The sequence below is a fragment of the Phascolarctos cinereus genome, unplaced genomic scaffold (assembly GCF_003287225.1).
Source record: "Phascolarctos cinereus isolate Bilbo 61053 unplaced genomic scaffold, phaCin_HiC Scaffold_3;HRSCAF=262, whole genome shotgun sequence".
NCBI lineage: Eukaryota > Metazoa > Chordata > Mammalia > Diprotodontia > Phascolarctidae > Phascolarctos > Phascolarctos cinereus.
In genome coordinates, this window is record NW_027555736.1 from 120,919,336 (window position 1) to 120,941,384 (window position 22,049).

General features: G+C 40.4%; 1 protein-coding gene across 4 annotated transcripts in view; it reads left to right on the forward strand.

The window, feature by feature from the left end:
* Positions 1-22,049, forward strand: part of NTRK3 (neurotrophic receptor tyrosine kinase 3) — a 471,829-nt gene that overhangs the window by 265,920 nt on the left and 183,860 nt on the right. For all 4 annotated transcript variants that reach the window (XM_020964687.2, XM_020964678.2, XM_078151146.1 and 1 more), the window contains one exon: positions 18,591-18,779. In XM_020964687.2, coding sequence (XP_020820346.1) covers positions 18,591-18,779 — 189 coding nt within the window. The remainder of the gene's footprint in view (positions 1-18,590; positions 18,780-22,049) is intronic.

A 22,049-nucleotide genomic window follows, 5' to 3' on the forward strand; every position in this document is an offset into this window, starting at 1 on the left:
ATAGAAGTGGATAGAAAATATCCTTTGTTCCATAAAATGCCTTTTGGATTTCTTTTAGAGAGAAATAGTTAGTGATTCAGTAAGACTTCTTGCCCCCTGAAAAGACTTGACTTATTCATTCTTATATGCCTTTGAGAGGCAGTATGGTGTGGATAGAAAGAACTAGGCTAGAATCACAGGAATACCTCGGTTTGAATCTTACCTCAGACACTCACTAGCTCTGTGACTCTTGGTAAATTACATGACTTCACTGAGCCTTAGTTTCTTCATCTTGAAAATCAGGGGTTTGGACATGATGACCTCTAAGGTCTCTTTTGATTCTAAATCTGTAGGTCTATCATCATGGTTCTTTTTTGCCTTCTTTACTTCTTCCCGTGGATACCCACATGTCCTTATTATGAAGAGACCTTATTTTGAATGTACCCCAGGAAACAACTATTGTTTCTGTAGATGCTAGGTCACTAACTCTAGGTCTATTTTAAACTGGAGAAATTTAGTCTTCGGCATCAGATTTTCGATATTCACATTTTCCAGGTGGATTTGGTGTTCAGTATTACTTAATGTAGTTTGGACAGTAGAGGAAGGGAAAGGAACAAGCATATATTAAGTGCTTACTATGTGCCAGTCACAGTAGTAAGTACTTTACAAATTTTATCTTATTTGATCCTCACAACAGCCCTATGAGGTAGGTGCTATTATTATCCTCATCTTACAATTGAGGAAACTGAGGCAGAGGTTGAGTGACTTGCATAGGGTCACACAGCTAGTATCTCAGACTGGATTTGAACTCAAGTCTTCCTGACTCACAGGCCCAGTGCTCTATCATCTGTGTCACCTATCTGCCAGTAAAGTCTGGGATAAATCAAACAGAAAGTGATCCAAGCATGACACAGAGTACAAAGTGAAATATATCTTTCTCCCATAACTCAGCAAAGGACTGGGGTTAGGACTAGTCAGGAAAATTCTGAAAAAGGATTCAGACTTACAGATTGAGAAGCCATCTAATTCAGCCTCCTCATTTGAAACATCAGTCTAGAGAGGTTAAATGACTGACTCAGGATCACAAAGGTAGTAAGTACCTGAGGAAGAGGATTTGAACTCTGGTCCCCAAACTCCCAATCCAGTGACGTTCTTCATGCTGCCTTCTATCACTCCTTCATATTTGTATAACATAGATCCTGGCTAGAAGAGTGGATGGAGCTCATGAATTTAGAAATTTGATTCATAGCGTTATCTCCAAGTCAGTCTTACAATGTCACCTCGGAAAAGTGACCAAGCCATCTTACACACAGTATTTCTGTGTGTTACTGTTCAGTTATTTTACTTATGTCCAACTCTTCATGATCCATTTGGAGTTTTCTTGTCAAAGATACTGGTGTAATCAGCCATTTCCTTCTTCAGCTCATTTACAGATGAGGAACTAAGGTAAACAGGGTTAAGTGACTTGCCCAAGGTCATACAGTTTCTAAGTGTCTGAAGCCAAAGTTGAACTCATGAAGAAGAGTCTTCCTGACTCCAGGCCTAACACTCTATCCACTGTACCACCTAGCTTCCCCTTGCACATAGTAGGCATTATATAAATGCTTATTTTCTTCCCCTTCCCTTCTCTTTTGTATTGTAATTATCTCATATATCCAAAGGAATGATAATAACCCCTTTTTTCCTCTTCCTCCCTTCCTGTTTCTGCTGTCTCCCCTCTCCCCACTTCAGTATACAGGCACCCCCCCCAACATACATACCTTGAGAGGTGATATGATCAAGTGTCAAGAGCCTCAGATTCAACAAATATGGGCTTGAGTCTCAGCTCTTTTATTCATTGTCTAGGTGACCTTAGGCAAGAAATGGAATGGTGAGACAAGGTGATCTACACTTTCTCAGCTCTAACATTTTATGATGCCATGTCTTATAGCATATTGCCTTTTCTGTCCTTCATTGCATGTGTCCATGAACTGTTTCTCTGGATTCTTGTGGGCATGATTAGTTCTCTCTACTAAAGCTAATGGAGGTGCTAATGGAGGCAAAGTCATGGGTTCTTAGGCAGTGCTGTAGACCACTTCTCAAAATCCAGCCAGCTGTCTCATAAATGTGTGTCATGGATCAAAAAAGGGATGTGGGAGAAGGAATAAATAACTCACCTCAACCCAATAACAGTACTGGGAAAATGACTCCAGGGCAGGTATTCTTACCCCTAGGTTGATGAAAGTGTTTGTCGTTGTAAAAATATTTGGATAGTTATATTTCAATATAATCAGTTTCTTTGGTAATCTGATGCATTTTATTTTATGCATTTAAAAACAATATTCCAAGAAGAGATCCATAGGCTTTACCAGGCTGCCAAAGTGGTCCATGACACAAAAAAGTTAAAAATCTGGCTCTAAAGGAAGTATTCTTTTGATGGTACATAAGGAATGCCATCTTATTTGCAATGAGATCCCACAGGCCCAGAGATCTTACCCTCCAAATCAATGTTCTCCAAACTTTTTTGATCTTTTATCTCTATCAGTAAAAAAACCCCGTATACTGCATATATACACATATTTATTTAGTTTTGAATTATATACATGTATTACTGTGCAACTCAGTTTGTTCAACTAGAAATAAATAGTGGGGACAGGGTTGACATATCAGAAGTATAGAGCCAGGGGCAGCTAGGTAGCCCTGGAGTCAGGAGGACCTGAGTTCAAATCCGACCTCAGACACTTGACACTCACTAGCTGTGTGACCCTGGGCTAGTCACTTAACCCCATAGCCTGTCAAAATTCAAAAACAAAACAAAACAAAACAAAAAAAAAGAAGTATAGAGCCTACCCTTTACCTTCTATAGCCAAAGAGTGATCTGGGGGGGAGGGAGTGGTTATGCTTGGGAGGTAATGGTAGTGGAAGAGATTTACCCTATGTCGCACAACTGCTGTAGGTGCCCCGTAACTTTCCAAGTGCCCCAAAAGAGTGATGGGTGGGGCAGGAAGACAAAAAAAAACAAAACAAAAAAAAAGAAGTATAGAGCCTACCCTTTACCTTCTATAGCCAAAGAGTGATCTGGGGGGAGGGAGTGGTTATGCTTGGGAGGTAATGGTAGTGGAAGAGATTTACCCTATGTCGCACAACTGCTGTAGGTGCCCCGTAACTTTCCAAGTGCCCCCAAAAGAGTGATGGGTGGGGCAGGAAGGGGTAATGGGGCTTGCACCAAGGCAGAAGAAGGAAGAGAGTGGGGGAGTTCTGAGAAATAATAGGTGAAGGGTAATCGTGGTTGTGTTGTAGACAATCTCCATGATTGGCTGCTGTAAAGAGGGTGGGATTCTGACCCATTTGCCTATCCTTCAGTTAATTGATCACATGCCTCTTGGGGCCCCATTAGGGTCATTCCATCACCAGTGCTCATTCAAATCACACCAGGAAGGTTGAAAAACCCCAGGGTCCTATAAGGGAAAACCCTAAATTTGTAATATATGTGGAATTCAGCCAGGAAAGAGGAGCTTGCATTTTTAGAAATAAAAGAGAAAAATCAAGCAAACTGAGGGTCCACAGTGCCATGGATGTCATGATAGCAATGCCATGTCAGGATAACAAGAAACCAGAAAGATCAGCCCCAGGGAAATAGAGGCAGCAGTGAGTCATGTGCTGGTTCCCAGGCTCCCCAGCCCCAACTTGTGGGCACAGCACGCCCATGCTTGGCCCATGGCCCACACCTGCCAATAAAAATTAAGAAATTGATTTCCTTTTGTTTGCCTCTGAGGCCAAAGCTCTTTTTATGAGACAGCAAATGGAATCCCACTCTGAGCACTGCCGGATTTTTAATTGTATTTATTGTGCTTTCACTTACTCTGTTTCACGAGTTCTCATTCCAGCTTTGCTGGTGTGAAGCTTAACCCCAGGGACGAGTCAGTGTTTGATTTTTATCAGTAAAAAAAGGTTGGGATTTTTAAACTATTTCTTTAATCTGAAGGTCAGGACTGTCCTTTTCTTTTGGAGACATTAAGAAAACACAAAGCACATCCAGGTTTGTTTTTATACTCTACATTGGCCTGGATGAACTACAGGATTTAGGAGACTCTTTTTCACCAATTGGTGGTCTTGACCTAACACTTTGAGGAGTTGAGGATTAACACTCAGCTTTCAATCAGACTGTGAGGAGATATTTCAAGGCAAATCACAGTGCTGAGAGCTTTTCAGTTCAGTGTTTGCCATGTGTGTTTGCCATGGGAGTTTATGTGTGTGTGTGTGTGTGTGTGTGTGTGTGTGTGTGTGTGTGTGTGTGTGTGTGTGTGTGTGTGTGTGTTTGATAGCATGTTGTCTGAATCAAAGATGCTTATATAACTGTGAATTTGTTAAATCCTGAAATAATTCCTGTGTACTCTCATTCCTGAAAGAACTTCCTGGATGAGGAGGAGTGCGCTGTCTCATTGCCTGCCAGATAGAGTGTGGAGATGGTTGGCTAGACTAAGGGATTGCTTGAGATCCATTTTGGCCTTCAGTTCTATGATGGAGTGGACTATGATGTATACAGGAGTAGGTTTTGTCTTTATAGACAAACTGAGATTTGTGTAATAGGGAACTGTCCATAGATGAGCCTTCTGTAGAGATTGTCCTGATTTAGTCAGTCTATCGAGGTTTAGGCCTCCTGTTGTAACTTTGAAGACATTTAACCTTTTGTCTTTCAGTATAACTTGATAGATTTAATTCAACAATCATTTATTCATTACTTTGTTCAGAGAATTCTACTGGAGAGGAAGACAAAGACTGAATGAAATGGTCTTGCCCTCATAGAGCTTACTATTTTGTCCTTCATCTCTCAAAATGTTCCAGTCAGTCATCTAGGATCATGGAGGCCAGCAAATCATAACTGATTTCAAGAGAATTTTAGGATCCTTTACCTCACAGAGTATAAGATATTAAAGTCTACAAAGATCAAATTCAAGATAGTTTTTTGAAATAAAATGATCTGGTAGAGTTGGGATCTCAAGCAAATTTCATAATATCAGGCTACTGGATAGAATTTTCAGGGTTCACACACACACACACACACACACACACACACACACACACACGCTCAGTCATACACAGAATTTCAGAACTGGAAGGGCCCTCAGTAGTCATTTATCCTAATTCATTCCTGAGTAACAATCCCCCTTCACAACATATCAGGCAAGTTTCATCCAGCCCTTTCCTTTAAGATTTACAAATTTGGGGAACTCGCTGCTTCTGGAGTCAGCCCATTCCACATTTGGATAACCCTAATAATTAAGAAAATTTCCCTTTTAGAAATCATAAATTGGTCATTTTTCAGCTTCTACCCACTATTCCTAATTTTGTTTTCTAAAGTATAGCTTAACAAGTCTAATCCCCCTTCAGTGTAACAATAATAAATCTGGTCTTCTCCAGGTTAAACAGCCCCACTTTCTTAAATCAATTTTATTATTATTATTAATCATAATTACTAACAATAATAGCACCTATATCCCAGAACTGTTGGTGAAGATAAAAAAGAAATATCTGTCAAGCACATTGCCAATCTTAAAGTGCTATATAATGTTAGCTATCATTATTGTTATTATTCATTTCTTATTATCAATAATTAATTAAAATAGCTAGCATTTATATAGCATTTATAAGGTTGGCAAAGTTCTTGACAAATATTTCTTTTTATCTTCACAACAGCTCTGAAAAGTAGGTGCTATTATTCTCTTCATTTTATAGATTCGAAATTGAGACAGACAACGGTTAGTTAACTTATCCACAGTTGAACATGTACTAAGTTTCTGGGGCCAGATTTGATGTTGGGTCTTTTTGATTCTAAGCCCAGTTCTCTATCCACTGTGCCATATAATTGTTCATATGGCATATATGCAAAGCTCTTTATTGTCCTTTAACCTCTTCAGCTTATTAATTAATAAATTAATCAATCAATCAACAAACATTTATTAAGTCCCTTCTAAGTGCCAGAAATTATGCTAAATGCTGGGGATACAAAAACAAAAAAAAAATATGGAAAATCCCCTGTCCTCAAGGAGCTTACATTCTATCTATGTCTTTACAGTACTCCTGACGTGGTCCAACCATGTCAGAATACAGCAGGAAGGTCAACTCCTTTCTCCTTAGATGTTTCGCCTCTCTAATACAGTTTAGGATGAGGTTATCTTTCTTGGCTGACATATTGCATTACTGAATCATGTTAAGGTTGTAATCATGTTAATCATGTGAAGTCAAACCTTCAAATTCTTTTCAGATGAACGTCTTCTACCTGGCTGTACATCTTCTATCTTGTACTTGAGAATCTGATGGTTTGGAATATGAGTGTAAAACTTTATATTTATCTTCATTAAAATGTATAGTATTAAATTTGGCCTAGTTGGCCTAAGATCTGTTTTGTATTCTGACTCTGCTGTCTAACATGTTATCGTTTCCCAGCTGTGTGCCATCTACACCTTGGTTAGGCATATCACCTCTGTTTCAGCAATGTCCCCTATATGGGCATACAGAAGGGACAGAAATGGACCTTGTGGGCCCCTGTACCCTATCTCCAATGCCAAAGGTGACTCTGGACCTAGCCTACTGGGTAGATGCCTTTGGAGCAATACAGACTTGGCACTGATGTATGAATGATTTAATTTGGGAAGCTGCTATTTGTGGAGCGTTCTCCTTTGTCATTCTTTGTCACACACAGAAGGAGTCTTCTGTCTTGGACCCTACTACATTTACCCATGGGCAAATGATAAAGGATCTGGAAGGGCATCCTAAGAACCTCTAGGCCATAGCTCTCCTTACTTTGAGTAGCCCATGTCTCTAATTAATACCCCTGTGGTCCAGTCGTATCAGATTTGAGCTCCTCCTAACATAGAAAAGCCTGATCAGTTATTCTTATCATTTTAATTTAGTGTGTTTAGTAAAAGAACCCAAAAAGAGGATCCCTCTTTGTGTGATCTCTGAGTGTCTCCTCTGAGAAAAGGAGAGACAGGAAAGAGAGGTATGAGAACATGGAGATTCTGTGTGGTCCATCCTGCTGTAGGAAAAGAAAAACAAATAAACACCTGTTGGAAGCATCAGGCTTTCCCTAATTACCCAATTTATCTATTATTCTATGCTTGAAAGAACAAAGACCACTGCATGTGTCAAAATAACAACAAAACCCAACAAGTTGGAGAAGAGATTAATGTGAAGAGAGCTGTATGTCCTTGCAATGCTTTTTCAAAAGCTTGAACTTAGTGAAAAGGCTTCAAGGTAGTTTTTTCCTATTTCTTTTTGTTTATTAGAGCTACATAATAAAGTAATTGTACAATTAGAAATGGATTAGTGACAGGACAGAAGCAGGGAGCAGGTAAAAGATGGTCTCTGTGTGTGTCAGGAACTCAGATACAGGAGGCTTTACTCATTTTCTTGACCTGCTTAGCCTCTGGCAGCTTCAGGAAAATAGAAGACAACTCCCTAGACACCTGAGGTTTTCTCCATTTTTCTTTTCTCCTTCAGTATCTTAATAAGATTCTGTGCACTGTTTATTAAGATAGGAAGAGGAAGTGCTTCCCCCTTCAGGGCCTCCATGCTTCATTAAGATTTTTGTTTTTGTTTGGCTGTGAGAGATGCCTCAAAATATAGTGGCCAAAAAGAGGAAGAGAAGAAAGGAAAGTGGTCCACGTGGACAGAGGCATTGTTTTTAGCTTTGTGTTCTTAATCAAGTCCCAGTAAACTCCTGAGCTTTCTGCCTTTGAAGTGAATAGACAGTGATGCTATGCACAAATGAGAGTGTGTGTAGGAAGAAGTCAGTGGATGGACAGTGGATTGAGAATCTTGGGGGTGTGGTAAAAATTTAGGGAAAACATTTATGAGTATTGGGAGGCACCATGACATCTATGTAGATTCAATGTGTCTAAATATCCCTTAATGGACCTACCAGCTCCCTCCTCATTCCTAGGTGGCAAATTCTAACCATTGTAGGCAGTACTAAATTATGAGACTGGTAAACTATCTTTCACAAGTAGTAGATGTGGAGCTTGGAATTGAATGAATGCTATATCTCATCCAAGTCCTTGAAGAAGGTAAGGTCTTCTCAGTCACAAGCCCCATGTCACATACTTTTACTTCCAAGATGCCTCCTGACTAGGGATATACTACCTGGCTTAATTGCTACTAAGTCTTTCATTACCCCTCACTGAAAAGTCCAAACAGTCCTTTTATCTCTATCCAGGTCATCAAAGGAGACATTGCAAATTTAGAGACCAATGCCAACCACCCACTCTCCCCTGCCCCAAGGAGTTGTAATCAATTAAAGATCTGAGACAGAAGACTCTATTTAATAGAAATAATGTAAAGATAGTTTATTTTCCTGGGGCATGTATTGGGGATATGTCAGACCCCTTCCCTCCCCCCAAGAATTGTCAAATCTGACAACTATTGTCTACTGCTGGTGATTCAGGTGGGAATAAATGCTACCACTGGAGGGAAGCTAGAAAATATGGTTAAGAATGATGAAGTCCTGTCCAAAAAACTAAATACCTTGGGGGACTCAGGTGGTGTTTTTGAAAGTAGGGATTTCTGAAGTGAAAGGCAGATTTGGTAAGTAAACAGCTACCTGAGAGGTTAGTGTCTGAGAAGAGCATTTTTCTGGATATTGCCTTAAGGGCTGATAAAAATCATATTTGCATGGAGACTTGCAAATTAAATCAGGTGGGATTTAAATTGAAAAAGAAAGGGGAAAGAGAAAACTGTCCACATAGATCTGATGAACCTGGTCCCACACAGAGAAACATATATGACAGGAAGAATAGCAGAAGAGAGGACCAATAATTCCCAGGAGGTACTATCTGAGAAAGCAGATAGCAATAAAATAGAGGGCCTTATATTTGTATACAAATACATAAAGAATGGATAATACATGGGAGTGAACTACAGAAAGCAGATTTGACTTCATAGATTTCATTGAGGCTTGGTAAGAAGGGACTCATGACTGCCATTTGGCTCTGGAAAGAGTATACCTTATTTTATTTTTTTTCCTTTTTTAAAAAAAATATAAATTTATTTATTTTTAGTTTTCAATATTCACTTCCACAAGTTTTTGAGTTCCAAATTTCTCACCCCTCCCCCACCCCAAGATGGCATACATTCTGAATGCCCCTTCCCCTGTTCTGCCTTCTCTTCTATCTCTCCCCCCTCCCTTCTCTTATCCCCTTCCCCTTCTATTTTCCTGTAGAGCAGGATAGACTTCTGTACCCCATTTCCTGTATTTCTTATTTCCCAGTTGTATGTGAAAACATTTTTTTTAAAACATGTGTTTTTAAAACTTTGAGTTCCAAATTTTCTCCCTTCCTCCCTCCTCACCCACCCTCATTGAAAAGGCAAGCAACTCAATATAGGTTGTACATGTGCAGTTATGCAAAACACTTCCTTAGTAGACATGTTGTGAAAAACTAACTCTCTTTCCCTTAATCCTGTCCTGCCCTCCCATTTATTCTATTCTTTCTTTTGACCCTGTCCCTCCTCAGAAATATTTGCTTCTGATTACCCTCTTTCCCAATCTGCCCTCCTCTCTATCACCCCCTGCTCTCTTGTCCCCTTTTCCCCCTATTTTCCTGTAGGGTAAGACAGATTTCCATACCCAATTGAATGTGTATGTTATTCTCTCCTTAAGCCAAATCCTATGAGAATAAGATTCCCTCATTCCCTCTCACCTTCCCCTGTTTCCCCTCCACTGTGAGAGACTTTTCTTTTCTGTTTTTTTTTGTGAGATAATTTACCCCATTCTACCTCTCCCTTTCTTCTCCGAGTATCATCCTCTCTCATCCCTTAATTTTATTCTCCAGATATGACCCCTTAATCTTCAACTCACCCTGTGCCCTCTATCTATCTATCTATATATACATACATAATTTTTTTCCTTCAACTACCCTAATACTGACAAAGTTCTCATGAGTTACAAATATCATCTTTCCATGCAGGAATGTAAACAGTTCAATCTTAATAAGTCTCTTATGATTTCTCTTTCCTGTTTACCTCTTCATGTTCCACTGGAGTCCTGTATTTGAAAGTCAAATTTTCTGTTTAGCTCTGGTCTTTTCATCAGGAATGCTTGAAAGTCCTCTATTTCACTGAATGACCATTTTTTCCCCTGAAGGATTATACTCAGTTTTGCTGGGTAGGTGATTCTTGGTTGTAATCCTATCTCCTTTGCCCTCCAGAATATTATATTCCATGCCCTGCGGTCCTTTAATGTAGAAGCTGCTAAATCTTGTGTTATCCTGATTGTGTTTCCACAGTACTTGAATTGTTTCCTTCTGGCAGCTTGTAATATTTTCTCCTTGACCTGGGAACTCTGGAATTTGGCTACAATATTCCTAGGAGTTTTCCTTTGGGGATCTCTTTCAGGAGGAGATCTGTGGATTCTTTCAATTTCTATTTTGCCCTCTGGTTCTACTATATCAGGGCAGTTTTCCTTGATAATTTCTTGAAAGATGATGTCTAGGCTCTTTTTTGATCATGGCTTTCAGATAGTCCAATAATTTTTAAATTCTCTCTCCTGGATCTATTTTCCAGGTCAGTTGTTTTTCCAATGAGATATTTCACATTGTTTTCTAATTTTTCATTCTTTTGGATTTGTTTTACAGTGTCTTGATTTCTCATAAAGTCACTAGCTTCCAATTGCTCTATTCTAATTTTTAAGGAAGTATTTTCTTCAGTAATCTTTTGGACTTCCTTTTCCATTTGGCCAATTTTTCTTTTTAGGGCATTTTTCTCCTCATTGGCTTTTTGGACCTCTTTTGCCATTTGGGTTAGGCTTTTTTAAGGTGTTATTTTCTTCAGTATTTTTTTGGGTCTCCTTTAGCAAGCTGTTGACTTTTTTTCATGATTTCCTTACATTACTCTCATTTCTCTTCCCAGTTTTTCCTCTACTTCCTTCACTTGCTTCTCAAAATCCCTTTTGAGCTCTTCCAAGGCCTGGGACTGATTCATATTTTTCTTGGAGGCTTTGGATGTAGGAGCTTTGATTTTGTTGTCTTCTTCTGGTTGTATATTTTGATCTTCTTTTTCACCAAAGTTAGGATAATATAGTCTGACTCTTTTTGCGCTGCTTGCTCATAATCCCAGCCAATTACTTTAGTTTCAAACTCTTTGTTAAGGTAAGAGTCTGCTTCCAGTGTGGAGAGTGTACTGTCCCAAGCTTCAGGGTTTGTGTAGCTGTTTTCAGAGATACTTGTAGGGATCTGTATATTTTCAGTTCTTTCAAGGTGGTATGATAAGGGGCGAGGTGTTTACTCCTTTCCTGGCCTGTGACCACAAGTATTCCTTTCTGTCCCGTAACTGTGAGGAGGGGTTCCTCTCCACAGCCAGTACAAGCTCCACCACGCCAGCGCTCCTCCTCACCCCAGCACTGCCCACAGAACTGTGACCCAGATCCACACATGGGCAAAGCAAGAGATTCCTGCCTCAGTACTGTCAAAGAGATCCCTGCAGTCCCTCTCTAATCAGCCACTGGATTCTCTCTCAGTCTGTGGGCCAGAAGCTCGGGAAGCAGCTGCCCCCCCCCCGGCCAGGCTCTTGGGGAATGGATCTGAGACCCCACCTTCCCTTCTTAGCACTGACAGAAACAGACTTTTCCCACTGACCTTCCAAGTTGTCTTTGGCATTTGTGGATTGAGGAGTCTGGAAACCTCCACAGCTGCCCGCGATTCAGTCCTCTGAGGCCTGCTCTAGGTTTGCTGTGTGACCACACGGCACTGAGCTGTGCTCCCAGCCCGGCGCGATACACTTTTCTGATCAATCATCCAGGTTGTCTTGGGCTGGAAATTTGTTTCACTCTGTCTTTTTGTGGGTTCTGCTGCTTCAGAATTTGTTTAGAGCCATTTTTTATGAGTATTTGGAGGGGTTTGGGGGAGAGCTCAAGCAAGTCACTGCTTTCACTCTGCCATCTTGGCTCCGCCCCAGTATACCTTATTTTAAAGGAACAGGATAAAAGAAATGGGTGTGTGGGGCAGGGGAGGTGACTGAGCTTTGTAATTCTTTGTCACCAGTGAGTTTTGAAAGATCCTGGAGAATGGCAAAATCTCTTATCTCTTCATTTTAGAAGATCACTTTAGCCCTGGAACCCACCCGTCAGAATTACCCTCTGCCCTTGAGGCCTCTCTCTCTGATTGGAGGGTGGAGGTTCTCCTTGCAGAACCTCCATTTAATAAGAGCGCTAGAACAGCCATTTCTTCATTTCTTATCAGACCAGACTTCTCTACTTTTGTGTCATCCCCCTTTACCCCCCACCAGTAACTTCTCTCTTCTTTTTCCAGTTTCCTTTTCTGTGTTGTCTTCCCCATTAGATTGAAAACTTTTTGAGGGCAGGGACTGTCTTTCTTTTGCTTGTATTCAGATTCTTGCTGCCCAGCACATGGTGAGCACTTAATGATTGCTTGTTAACTTAACTTTTTGCAGGACTGAGAAATGGCAAATATTTGATCCCATTAAAAAAACAACAACAGCACCAAGACCAGGATGGATTTTGCAAATTATAGACTAATCCTGGTAACATTCTAGAACATCTCACTAAATTTGTAAATGCTTAGAAAAAGAAGCACGAATCACTAAAAGCCAGGCTGTTTCTAAAATTTTTTTTTTTTATCAAAACAGGTCATGCCACACTTATGTAGACTTCCTTTTCTTTCAATAGTTGATTAAATTGGTAGATGATGGGGATGCTGTAGAAATAGATTTAAGTGAAACATATGACAATATCTCTTATACTATATATCAATAAGATGAAGACACATGGGCTAGTTATATGAGTTTGGAATTGATTCAATGACCTGACTTAAAGAGTAGCCATTAATTATTTGATGTCAACTTTGAGAGAGGTCCTTAACATAGTTCCCCAGTGATCAGTCCTAGGTACTAGGTAGTTCCTCACTTTTATCAATGACTTGGATAAAGGCATAGATAACACGTTTGCCAAAATTTCCACTGACATAATGCTTGGAGAGATATCTAACATGTTGGATGAAAGAATCTGGACCAAAAAAGATTTTGGCAGGTTAAAATGATGGGGTGAATTGGATGAGATGAAATGTAATATGGACATATGGATACATATCAAATTCTCCAATTGGGTTGACAAAATCAGCTTCATGAATACAGGATGGAGGAGGTAGGGAGAGACAACAGCTGGTTTGAAAAAGATCTGGGGGTTTTAGTGGGTTACAAAATGCCAACAGTGTCAATCTCTCAGTTATGTGAAATGGCAGCCAAAAAAAAAAGCTATCTCCGTCCTAGCTTGCAGTATGAGAGACATAGTGTCCAGCGTGAAAAAAGTAATATTTCTACTGTGTTATGCTTTGATCAGGCTATGCATAGAGTCAGCTTTTTGTCCTAGGCACCACAATATAGGAAAGACAGATGAATTGTAGGATGTCCAAAATAGGGCAAAAAGTATGGTGAAACGATTGGAGAACAAATCACATGAGGATTAAAGGAAGGAACTGGAGATGTTTAGCTTGGCAAAGGGAAGATTTGAGAAAGACATCATAGTTGTGTTCAGATATTTGGAGGGATGTTATATGAACCAGGGACTAGTTTTGTTCTGCTTGGACTTAAAAGCCAGAACCAGAAATAATGATGGGTTCAGGTTTCAGAGAGGCAGATTCTAACAATTATAGCTGCTGTCCCAAAGTAGGACAGGAGGCAGTAAGTTCCACTTTCTCTGACTTCAAGCTCTAAGGGATGATCAGTTTCGGGGAATGTTGTGCAAGGAATGCTTGTTCAACTGCAGGTTGGACCAGTTGGCCTCTGAAGGCTTTTTCAGGTCTTAGACTGATGATTCTGTGCAGGTTATATTAAGTGTCTCCTGTGTGCTTTTACTTTCCTAGGCACAGTGGGGAATAAGGAAGACGTAGTATAAGACCTGACACATACATACTGCAGGGAGCATGTAGTCCAGTGGAGATTACAAGACACAATCATGTGAAACAATAACAAACCATACAAGGTATTATGTAATAAAGGCAGCATGATATAATGGAAAAATCCAGACTGGGAGCTCAGACCCCTTAGTTTAAGTACTTGGCTGTACCACTAAGTAACTGTGACCTCTGATTGAGTTCTAGCTCTGCTACTAACTTGCTGTATGGCAATTCACTTAACTACCAGGATTACAGTTTCCTGACCTATATAACAAAGGTGTGGAGGCATCAATTTCTGAAGCACTCATTTTTGTGATGTGCTCCCCGCCCCTTCCTAGCCAGACTTCACGTACAACTTTGCTCTGTATCTTGGGCGTGTTAGGATCTTATCACCCTATGAGTCAGTATGTTCCATGAGGGCTGGGACTACATCACCATCTCTTACCTAAACCTTTTTGTCACTTCCAGCGCCTGCCATAGTGCTGTGTATACAAAAGGTGCTTATTTCATGTCTGTCACATTAAACTGAAGTGACATAATTGAAAGAGGAAATGAGATAGGCTTGAGTCTCTAGAAGACTGGAATGTCATTTTTGTTTTCACTTAAACATTTTATTTGTCTGAGAGAGAAAGGATAGGGAGGGGAAAGAGGAGAGACTGGGAAAGAGTGAATGTCTATAGGAAAACAGAAATACACTCACTACTCAGAGAGGATCCCTCCACAGATGCTTATTATAGAAACAGGACTAAAGGGGACCTTCAGATGTCATTTAGTTCGTAACGCTGTATTCAGGCAGTCTTAAAACAAAACTGAACCAAGCCAGTGGCATGTCCCTACTACTAGACTTTGAGGAGAACAGTCCCTTCTGTCATTTATCAGGCCTGGGCATTATTTTAGAAGATTGTTCAAGGGGCAAAGCTTGCAACGAGTCTCTAAGAAACTGATTTTATTGCTGGGCAAAAAATTATTCCAAGCATTTAGGCAACAATGTATTGCAGCTGTTTCCCATAATCTCTGACAGATTCAAAGATTTGTCATGGCCTGGACCAAGCTCTCTGATACTTGTTGGGTAAAATGGAGGCCCATTAAGTTGCATTTGCTCGTCTTCCCTTTCTCATAGCTTTGCAGGTGCCCTTCCTTCTTTCTTGAAACTTTGCCTACCACTTTGTCAACGGAAACCATTTTCTCCATTATCTTTGACAAGTTGGCAATGGAGTTTTTGTATTGGACACGTTTTTTGAGCCTGAAAACTAAATCACAGTATGTACTTTGTCTGGTGTCCACGTGTCTAGCAGAGTGGCCATTTTAAACTGAGGGTTCACTGAGTTACAAACAATTCCAGCTGGTACAGTTTACAGCATTGCCACACATGCCTTTCAAAATATTTTACTATCAACAGCACTGTTGGGGGGTGCAGTATGTAATACTCTGCTCATTAGCCTCATAAGCTTCCTTTTGGAATGACCTTTTAATTCCCTCTACCTCTCTACCCCCAGGCTGCTCTCTTGGATTGGGGGTAGGGGTGGAGAATAGGGGTGGAAAAGGTTGTAGTGTTACCTGAGGCTATCCGGGAAATTTGAGTTGGTGTATCAGGGTTTACACCAGGCTTTTGTTGTGTTGTCTTAATCCGGTATTCTTCATTAAGCCCTTGGAGGCTTGATGTATATTTTCATGGAGTTTGAGGGTTTTTGAGTTTGATAGAACCTTAGAGGTCTAACTCAAATCACTGCCTGATGAAGGAAACCATGCTACAAAATCCTGACAAGTGGTTTTGATGGTCCTTATCATTCCCCTTCTCACATCTCTGGCTTTTATCTGTCTCTTTCCTTTTCGCTGTACATGTGTATTTTAGGGGTCTGGGTGAATGATTATGGGCAGGTGAGGAAGAAGAGAGAAGAGAAAAATCAGAAATGACAGCCTTCAACATAGTGATGATAACATTTTAACTTGAAAATGATTCGTCTTTGTTTCTTCCGAAGCACCGAGCACAGTGCTTAGCACATAGCAGGTACTGGATAAATATTTGTGGAAAGAAGGAAGGAGCAAGGAAGATTGACTAAGAATAAATTGCATAGTTCATACAGACATAGACAATATGCAAACAAGATGCAAACCACATGCGATTTTAAAATATGCTTTGTGCATTTCTCCATCTTTCCCACCCTCCCATTAGAAAAATCCTGTGGAGACAAATCATAACTTGCTTCAAATCCTTTTTGGAAGAAGTACGAGTATACATTTTAAATAAATAAATAACAATAATACCTTGTGCTTATATGGATTTTTTTTGAGAGTTCCTTCAAATATATCAATTTACTCCCACAAATTGCCTGTGAGTTAAGCCAGGGCAGGTATGATTATCCCCCATTTTATAAAGGAAGAAACTGACTCAGAGAGGTTAAATGGTCTGCCGATCTCTTAGCAAGTAAGCAGCCAAAGTTGGACTGCAAACCAAGTCTCCTGACTCCTAATCTGGTACTCTTTCCAGCACACTTTATTTTTATCACTACTAAGTTTCATCTCATTAGATTTGGGCTTTCATTCTAGCCTTGATTTAGGCCATCATTCTAGCTTGTCAAGATTTTCTTGGATTCCAGTTTTTTTTTCATATAGCAAATTAGCTATCTTCCAGATGCATGTCATCTGCAAATTTGATAACTGTACTATTTAAGTGTTCATCCAAATCACTGATAAAAATATTGAATAGGCCCAAGGACAGAGCCTGGAAGCACTGGAACACATACCAGGATGAAATCAATCATATAAGCATGATTATTTTTGGTCTAGTCATTTAAGCAGTTGAATTCATTCAACTATACTGTCATCTAGGTCATGCAACTCAATGTTTTCTAATTCAAAACTTTTTTTAAGTGCTAAAAATTGTTTTAATATGTAATTGGGGGAAAATAAAATATTATATAAAAAAGTTTATAATGAAAGAATGTAGAATGAATAGAGCTATGACATTATCCTGCTCAACTTATCTAATAACATTGTCAAAAAAAGGAAATGAGGTTAGTCTGGTATGACTTGTTCTTGATTAACTCATTCTGAGTTATAATGATCATCACTTCCCTTTCCCGGTATTTATAAGCCATCTTATTAATCAATCCATCAGTGATTGATCTTTTTAATAGTGTGTTTTAGAATGTTGCCAGGAATTGAAGTCAAGCTCACTGGCCTATAGAGTTAGAGGAATCAAGTTTTTCATTTCTAAAGACTGGAGCATTTCTCTCTCTCTCTCTCTCTCTCTCTCTCTCTCTCTCTCTCTCTCTTCTCCCCCACCCCACTCTCTCCCACCTCCACCATCAGCCTCCTCTGTATCTCTCTCTCTCTCTCTCTCTCTGTCTTACACACACACACACACACACACACACACACACACACACACACACACACACACACACAAAGTGGCTTAGCAATAATATCTACATTTATAAGTTTTTTTCGGTAACCTTGGATATAGTTCATCAGTGCTAGGTGACAAATTCATAAAGGACAATTAGGTGCTCTGCTAATAGTTTCCCACTTATCTCAGTTTTCAATGGACTAATTATCTATTTTTTGTCTTATTATCATATTTCTTGGGAGAGAAAACAGAAGCAAATGGAAATTGAACAGTTCTGCCTTCTCTCTTAGTGTGTATCATTATACCATTCACCCCACTAAAGTCTTATCACTTCTTCCATTGTTCTCTTGCCTACAGCATAAATGCTAAGTAAAACTCCAGAAAGGGCCTTTCTGGTTAACACAAGTTCATTCTTTCTTTTAGTATTCCTGACACTGTCATTACACTCTTTTGCATTTATCCTCAGGACCCTGTTCTTGATTTGGTTTAAATATGTGGCTCTTTTTAAAACCAGGGAGGCCACAAGGAATAATGGAAGGCATATAAGAAGACCTGCGTTCAAATCCTTCCTCAGTCACTTACAACTATATGACCCTGGGCAAGACGCTTCACCTCTCCACTTCAGTTTACTCATCTTTTAAGATAAAGGGTTGGGCCTGATTACCTCTAAGGTCCTTTCCAATTATAAATCTCTGATCCTATGAGAACTATGATTCTGATATCTGAATCGGTCAAAAAGTCTGAGATACCCCTCCCGCTTTATTTTCTCCTATCTGGATCATTTGCTTTTATCAACTTGGAGTGCCCTTTTTTTGTATTGTATTTAGGAAAGTAGATTATTAGGGAAGTGAGTTGTACTTCTCAGTATTTCATGCCCAGGCTGTTTCTTTTTAATGTAATATAATTTGATGGCTCTGGTAATCATTTTCCTTTTCCTATTGGGATATAGAATTCCTGGTTCCCTGATTCCATCTCTCAGTTTGAGCCATTATGAGGAATATCTAGGGATCAGTAGAGGCTTTTCTGATTGGTCTCTGTTCTCAGGCAAATGGGTAGTGTAGTGGGAACAGTGCTGATCTTAGAAGCAAGAAGACCTGAGTTTGAATCCTTTATGACCCTGGGCAAGTCACTTAACATTTTTCAACCTCAGTTTCCTGTAAACTGAGGGTAATAATAGCACCTACCTCTCAGGGTGAGGATCAATGAAATAACATGCAAAGTACTTTTAAAACCTTCAAACACTATGTAAGCTTTAACTATTATTATTCTTGACACACAGGGCTGGGGGGAGGATGAGAAATGTGCCAGATGTGGGTGTGGGGCAGGAGCCAGGGGCCAAACCTTGACTGGTGACCCTATTTGTGTTGTGACTTATGCAGGTCCAGTGGCCGTAATCAGTGGTGAAGAGGATTCAGCTAGCCCACTACACCACATAAACCATGGTATCACCACACCCTCGTCGCTGGACGCCGGGCCGGACACAGTGGTGATTGGCATGACTCGAATCCCTGTCATCGAGAACCCTCAGTACTTCCGACAGGGACACAACTGCCACAAGCCGGACACATGTGAGTACTTGAGTAGAAGGGTTCCCCTTTGGAGTGGGAGGGGGCTGGTCTGGCCAAAGATCCAGGATTGGGGATTCTTGCACTAGGGATTCATTCTCTGCCATCTACCACTTCCTGCCCACTTCCAAATAGGCTCTCCCTGCTTGGCTCTGGAACAGATGTGAGGAAGAATCTCTATTGTGTTCCAAGTCAGCAGGAGAGGAAAAGGTTCAAAGCACTGTGGAGGGAGGGCCTTACCTTCTGCTGCCTTCAGTAGCCTCCTGCCCTCCTGCCTGTCCCAGGGTACACTCAGTGATTTTCCCTAAGGTGATCTATTTATTTCCCAAGTCAGATAAAGCTCAGAGAAGATTGGGAAGAGAGGTCAGAGGCAAAGGGTCTGGTCTGATAAGAAGGGAAGAAATAAACAAGACAAATCCTGGCTATGTGGCTTTACTACAGATGATCTATGTCAAGCCAGAGTACAATGTTATGAGTAAGCAAAGCTCTTGCAAAGACTGTGGCTATGGTAGAGGAGGAATGAATGAGAAGGAAGAATCACTGGAATGTAAACACTCTCTAGCTTCTCCTCTTAGGGGGGAAGACTAGACTTTGAGTGTGCTGCTGTTTGTGTTCAGTCACAAAACAAGCTATACACATGGGTAGATAAGGACTCCCAGTATTCCTAGAGGACTTGGTTCCTTCTCATCCCTTTGCATCTCTTCTTCTTGCCTCAGTGCTCCTTGTTGGCCCCTTTCTTGGTCACTTGGACTTGCCTGAATGGCTCCTTTCCTAAGGCAGTACTTGTCCCTCATGACTGCATCTCCTCTCCAGGCTTACTCTGTGCCCAGAAGAACCAAACCCCCATAGTTTTGCAGGAGGAAGGGCTGAGCATTTGGCTGGAGAGCCCAAACATCTGAGACTTCTCAAATATTACCCAGCCACATATAGATAATGGAATCTTGGAGTTAGAAGAAAGTTTAATCCAAATGTCTCATTTTATGAATGAAGAAACTGAGGCCTGGAGAGGTGAAGTGAGCTCCACTTCACCACCCTGCTCCACACACTCAAGGCTAACCATCTATCTTTCAGCTATTTGAAAGTGAAGGCGTACTGCAGCATTAGATTTTTCTTCTTGCTTGGGCAGCCACCTAATTTCTCTTGCACCTTAGCCAAATAGATTCAGGAAAGGAGGTTTATTCAGTACTGCTAATGCCCATTCATTTTGGGGTCACAATAGGATGGATATTTGATGACTCTTCCCAAAATCTTTTCTCCTACTGATAAGGCTTTTAGTGAGCTAGCTGAAAGATGCCAGGGAATGGTCTTGGTCAAGCAGTAGATATCTGTACTCCCAAACTGGTGATGCTCAAACATTTGCTATCTCCTAGTTCTAGGAACAAGACTTAGATTCTGAATAATGGCTGTATCAATGGCAAGTGGAGGGAACGGTGGGAGGAGAGCAGGAAAGAACCCATATTTTAGGCATGTCCTGTGGAAATAATGGCATAGCTTTGGCTCAAAGCCTGTTCTAGAGACCAGGCTTGTTCTAGACAACTCTTGGTCCTTCTTGGGTGTGATGGAGAGAGTAACTTCCTCATGGGGTTATTGGTACCATATTTCATTCTAGGGTGGATGATCATAAGCATTCTGGGGAGGCAGCTGTCCTTGATCAGGGATTTGGGAGCTACTAGGTTGGAGATGTTCACTTTAGCTAAGCTTTTGTGATCCAGGGGCAGAATAATCTGATCATTATTTACAGTGTATTAAATACCAATGGGGAAACAAGCTCTTTATGGATGCAATGCACACATTACACCCTCAGACTGGCAGTATACCAACAAATTAGGGTGAAAGGAGAAACTAGTAATAATCATTGACCTGATTGTTTCTTGCCAATCAGTCAGAGGATGATAGAATAGTAGAGCTGAGACAGAATTTAAAGGTAATCTAATCTAACCACTTTCATCTTACAGGTGTGGAAACTGAAGAATAGAGAAGTGAAAAAATTTCTCAAAGGTCATATAACTAGTTAGTGGTAGATGTAACGTTTGAACCCAGGTCCTCTGATTCCAAATATGGTGCTCTTTGTACTATCCTACCAATGTATAGAGGACCATAGGTATAATACCATCCCTGAAACTTCTGGATTTTAGGAGAACTGGAGACCTGTTTGTAATTTTTTGTTTATTTATTTATTCATCTATTTATCTATTTATTTATTGCTTATCAGATCCCTCCTGAATTATTTGCATGAAGACTCAGAATGTAAAATTGGCATTGAGGCTCATCTAGGGGAAAAACAGATTTTGAGCCTGAGAGGGGCTTAAAGGTGAGGGGAGAAAACTTTATCAGAAGGGTAAATAATATGATTGTAGATTGTAGAATGACCTAAGTATAGGAAAAGGGCCCTTCTTGGGGGCCCTTCCATTCTGTCCTATAAAAGGACATGGGATGGTTCCCAGTTTTCCCCAGAAAACACACGTGGTATGAAAAGCAACACACAGGAGCAGTGTAGCCAGACTTGGCTAATCCTCTTCCCTCTGTTAATCCTCTGGATGATTCAGAGGCACAGTGATGGGAGCACCCCACTTCTCAGTAGAGATTTACTAGCTGAGACAGCAGCAAGGGCTCTGATTACAAAGACTTGATCAGTCTCTGAGAACAGACTCCAGGACACATCCTAGGGTGCAATGAGACACTATCATAAATAATTAAATCCAAATGCTTCTTGGCAGATAAATCAGTGAAGTACATTGTGTGATGCTGCAGACCAGACTACAATCCCTCGGTTTGGAGGAGTGGTGAGGGAAGGAGAGGTGGGCAAGAGGGGAGGAATGCTCATTTTGTGGATCCCCAGGGGTCTCACTGTGTGATTCAACAAACATATCAATTTAATCAACATATTATAGGCAAGACATTCTGTGAGGCACCAGGGAATACAAAGATGAATAATAATGACAAGAACAATAATAATGTAATAGCTTGCATCTATATAACACTTTATGCTTGAAAACACTTTCACACACATCATCTCTTTTGATAAGACACAGTCCCTGCCCTCAAGGAGCTATTCTTATTCTGAGCATTGTAACTCTGGAAGGAATGGGAGGAAAAAAAGAGGTCTCTGTACTAAGCATCATTACTTCCTGAAGCCACAGCAGCTGAATATCCCCAGTTTTGGGTGGATCTAGGACCAAAGTTCTTTCTTTTACCTATGTTTTCATTATAAATGATCTTACACATACTAGGCACCTGACAAATGTCTGTTGAATAGATTACATCAAATCTCTT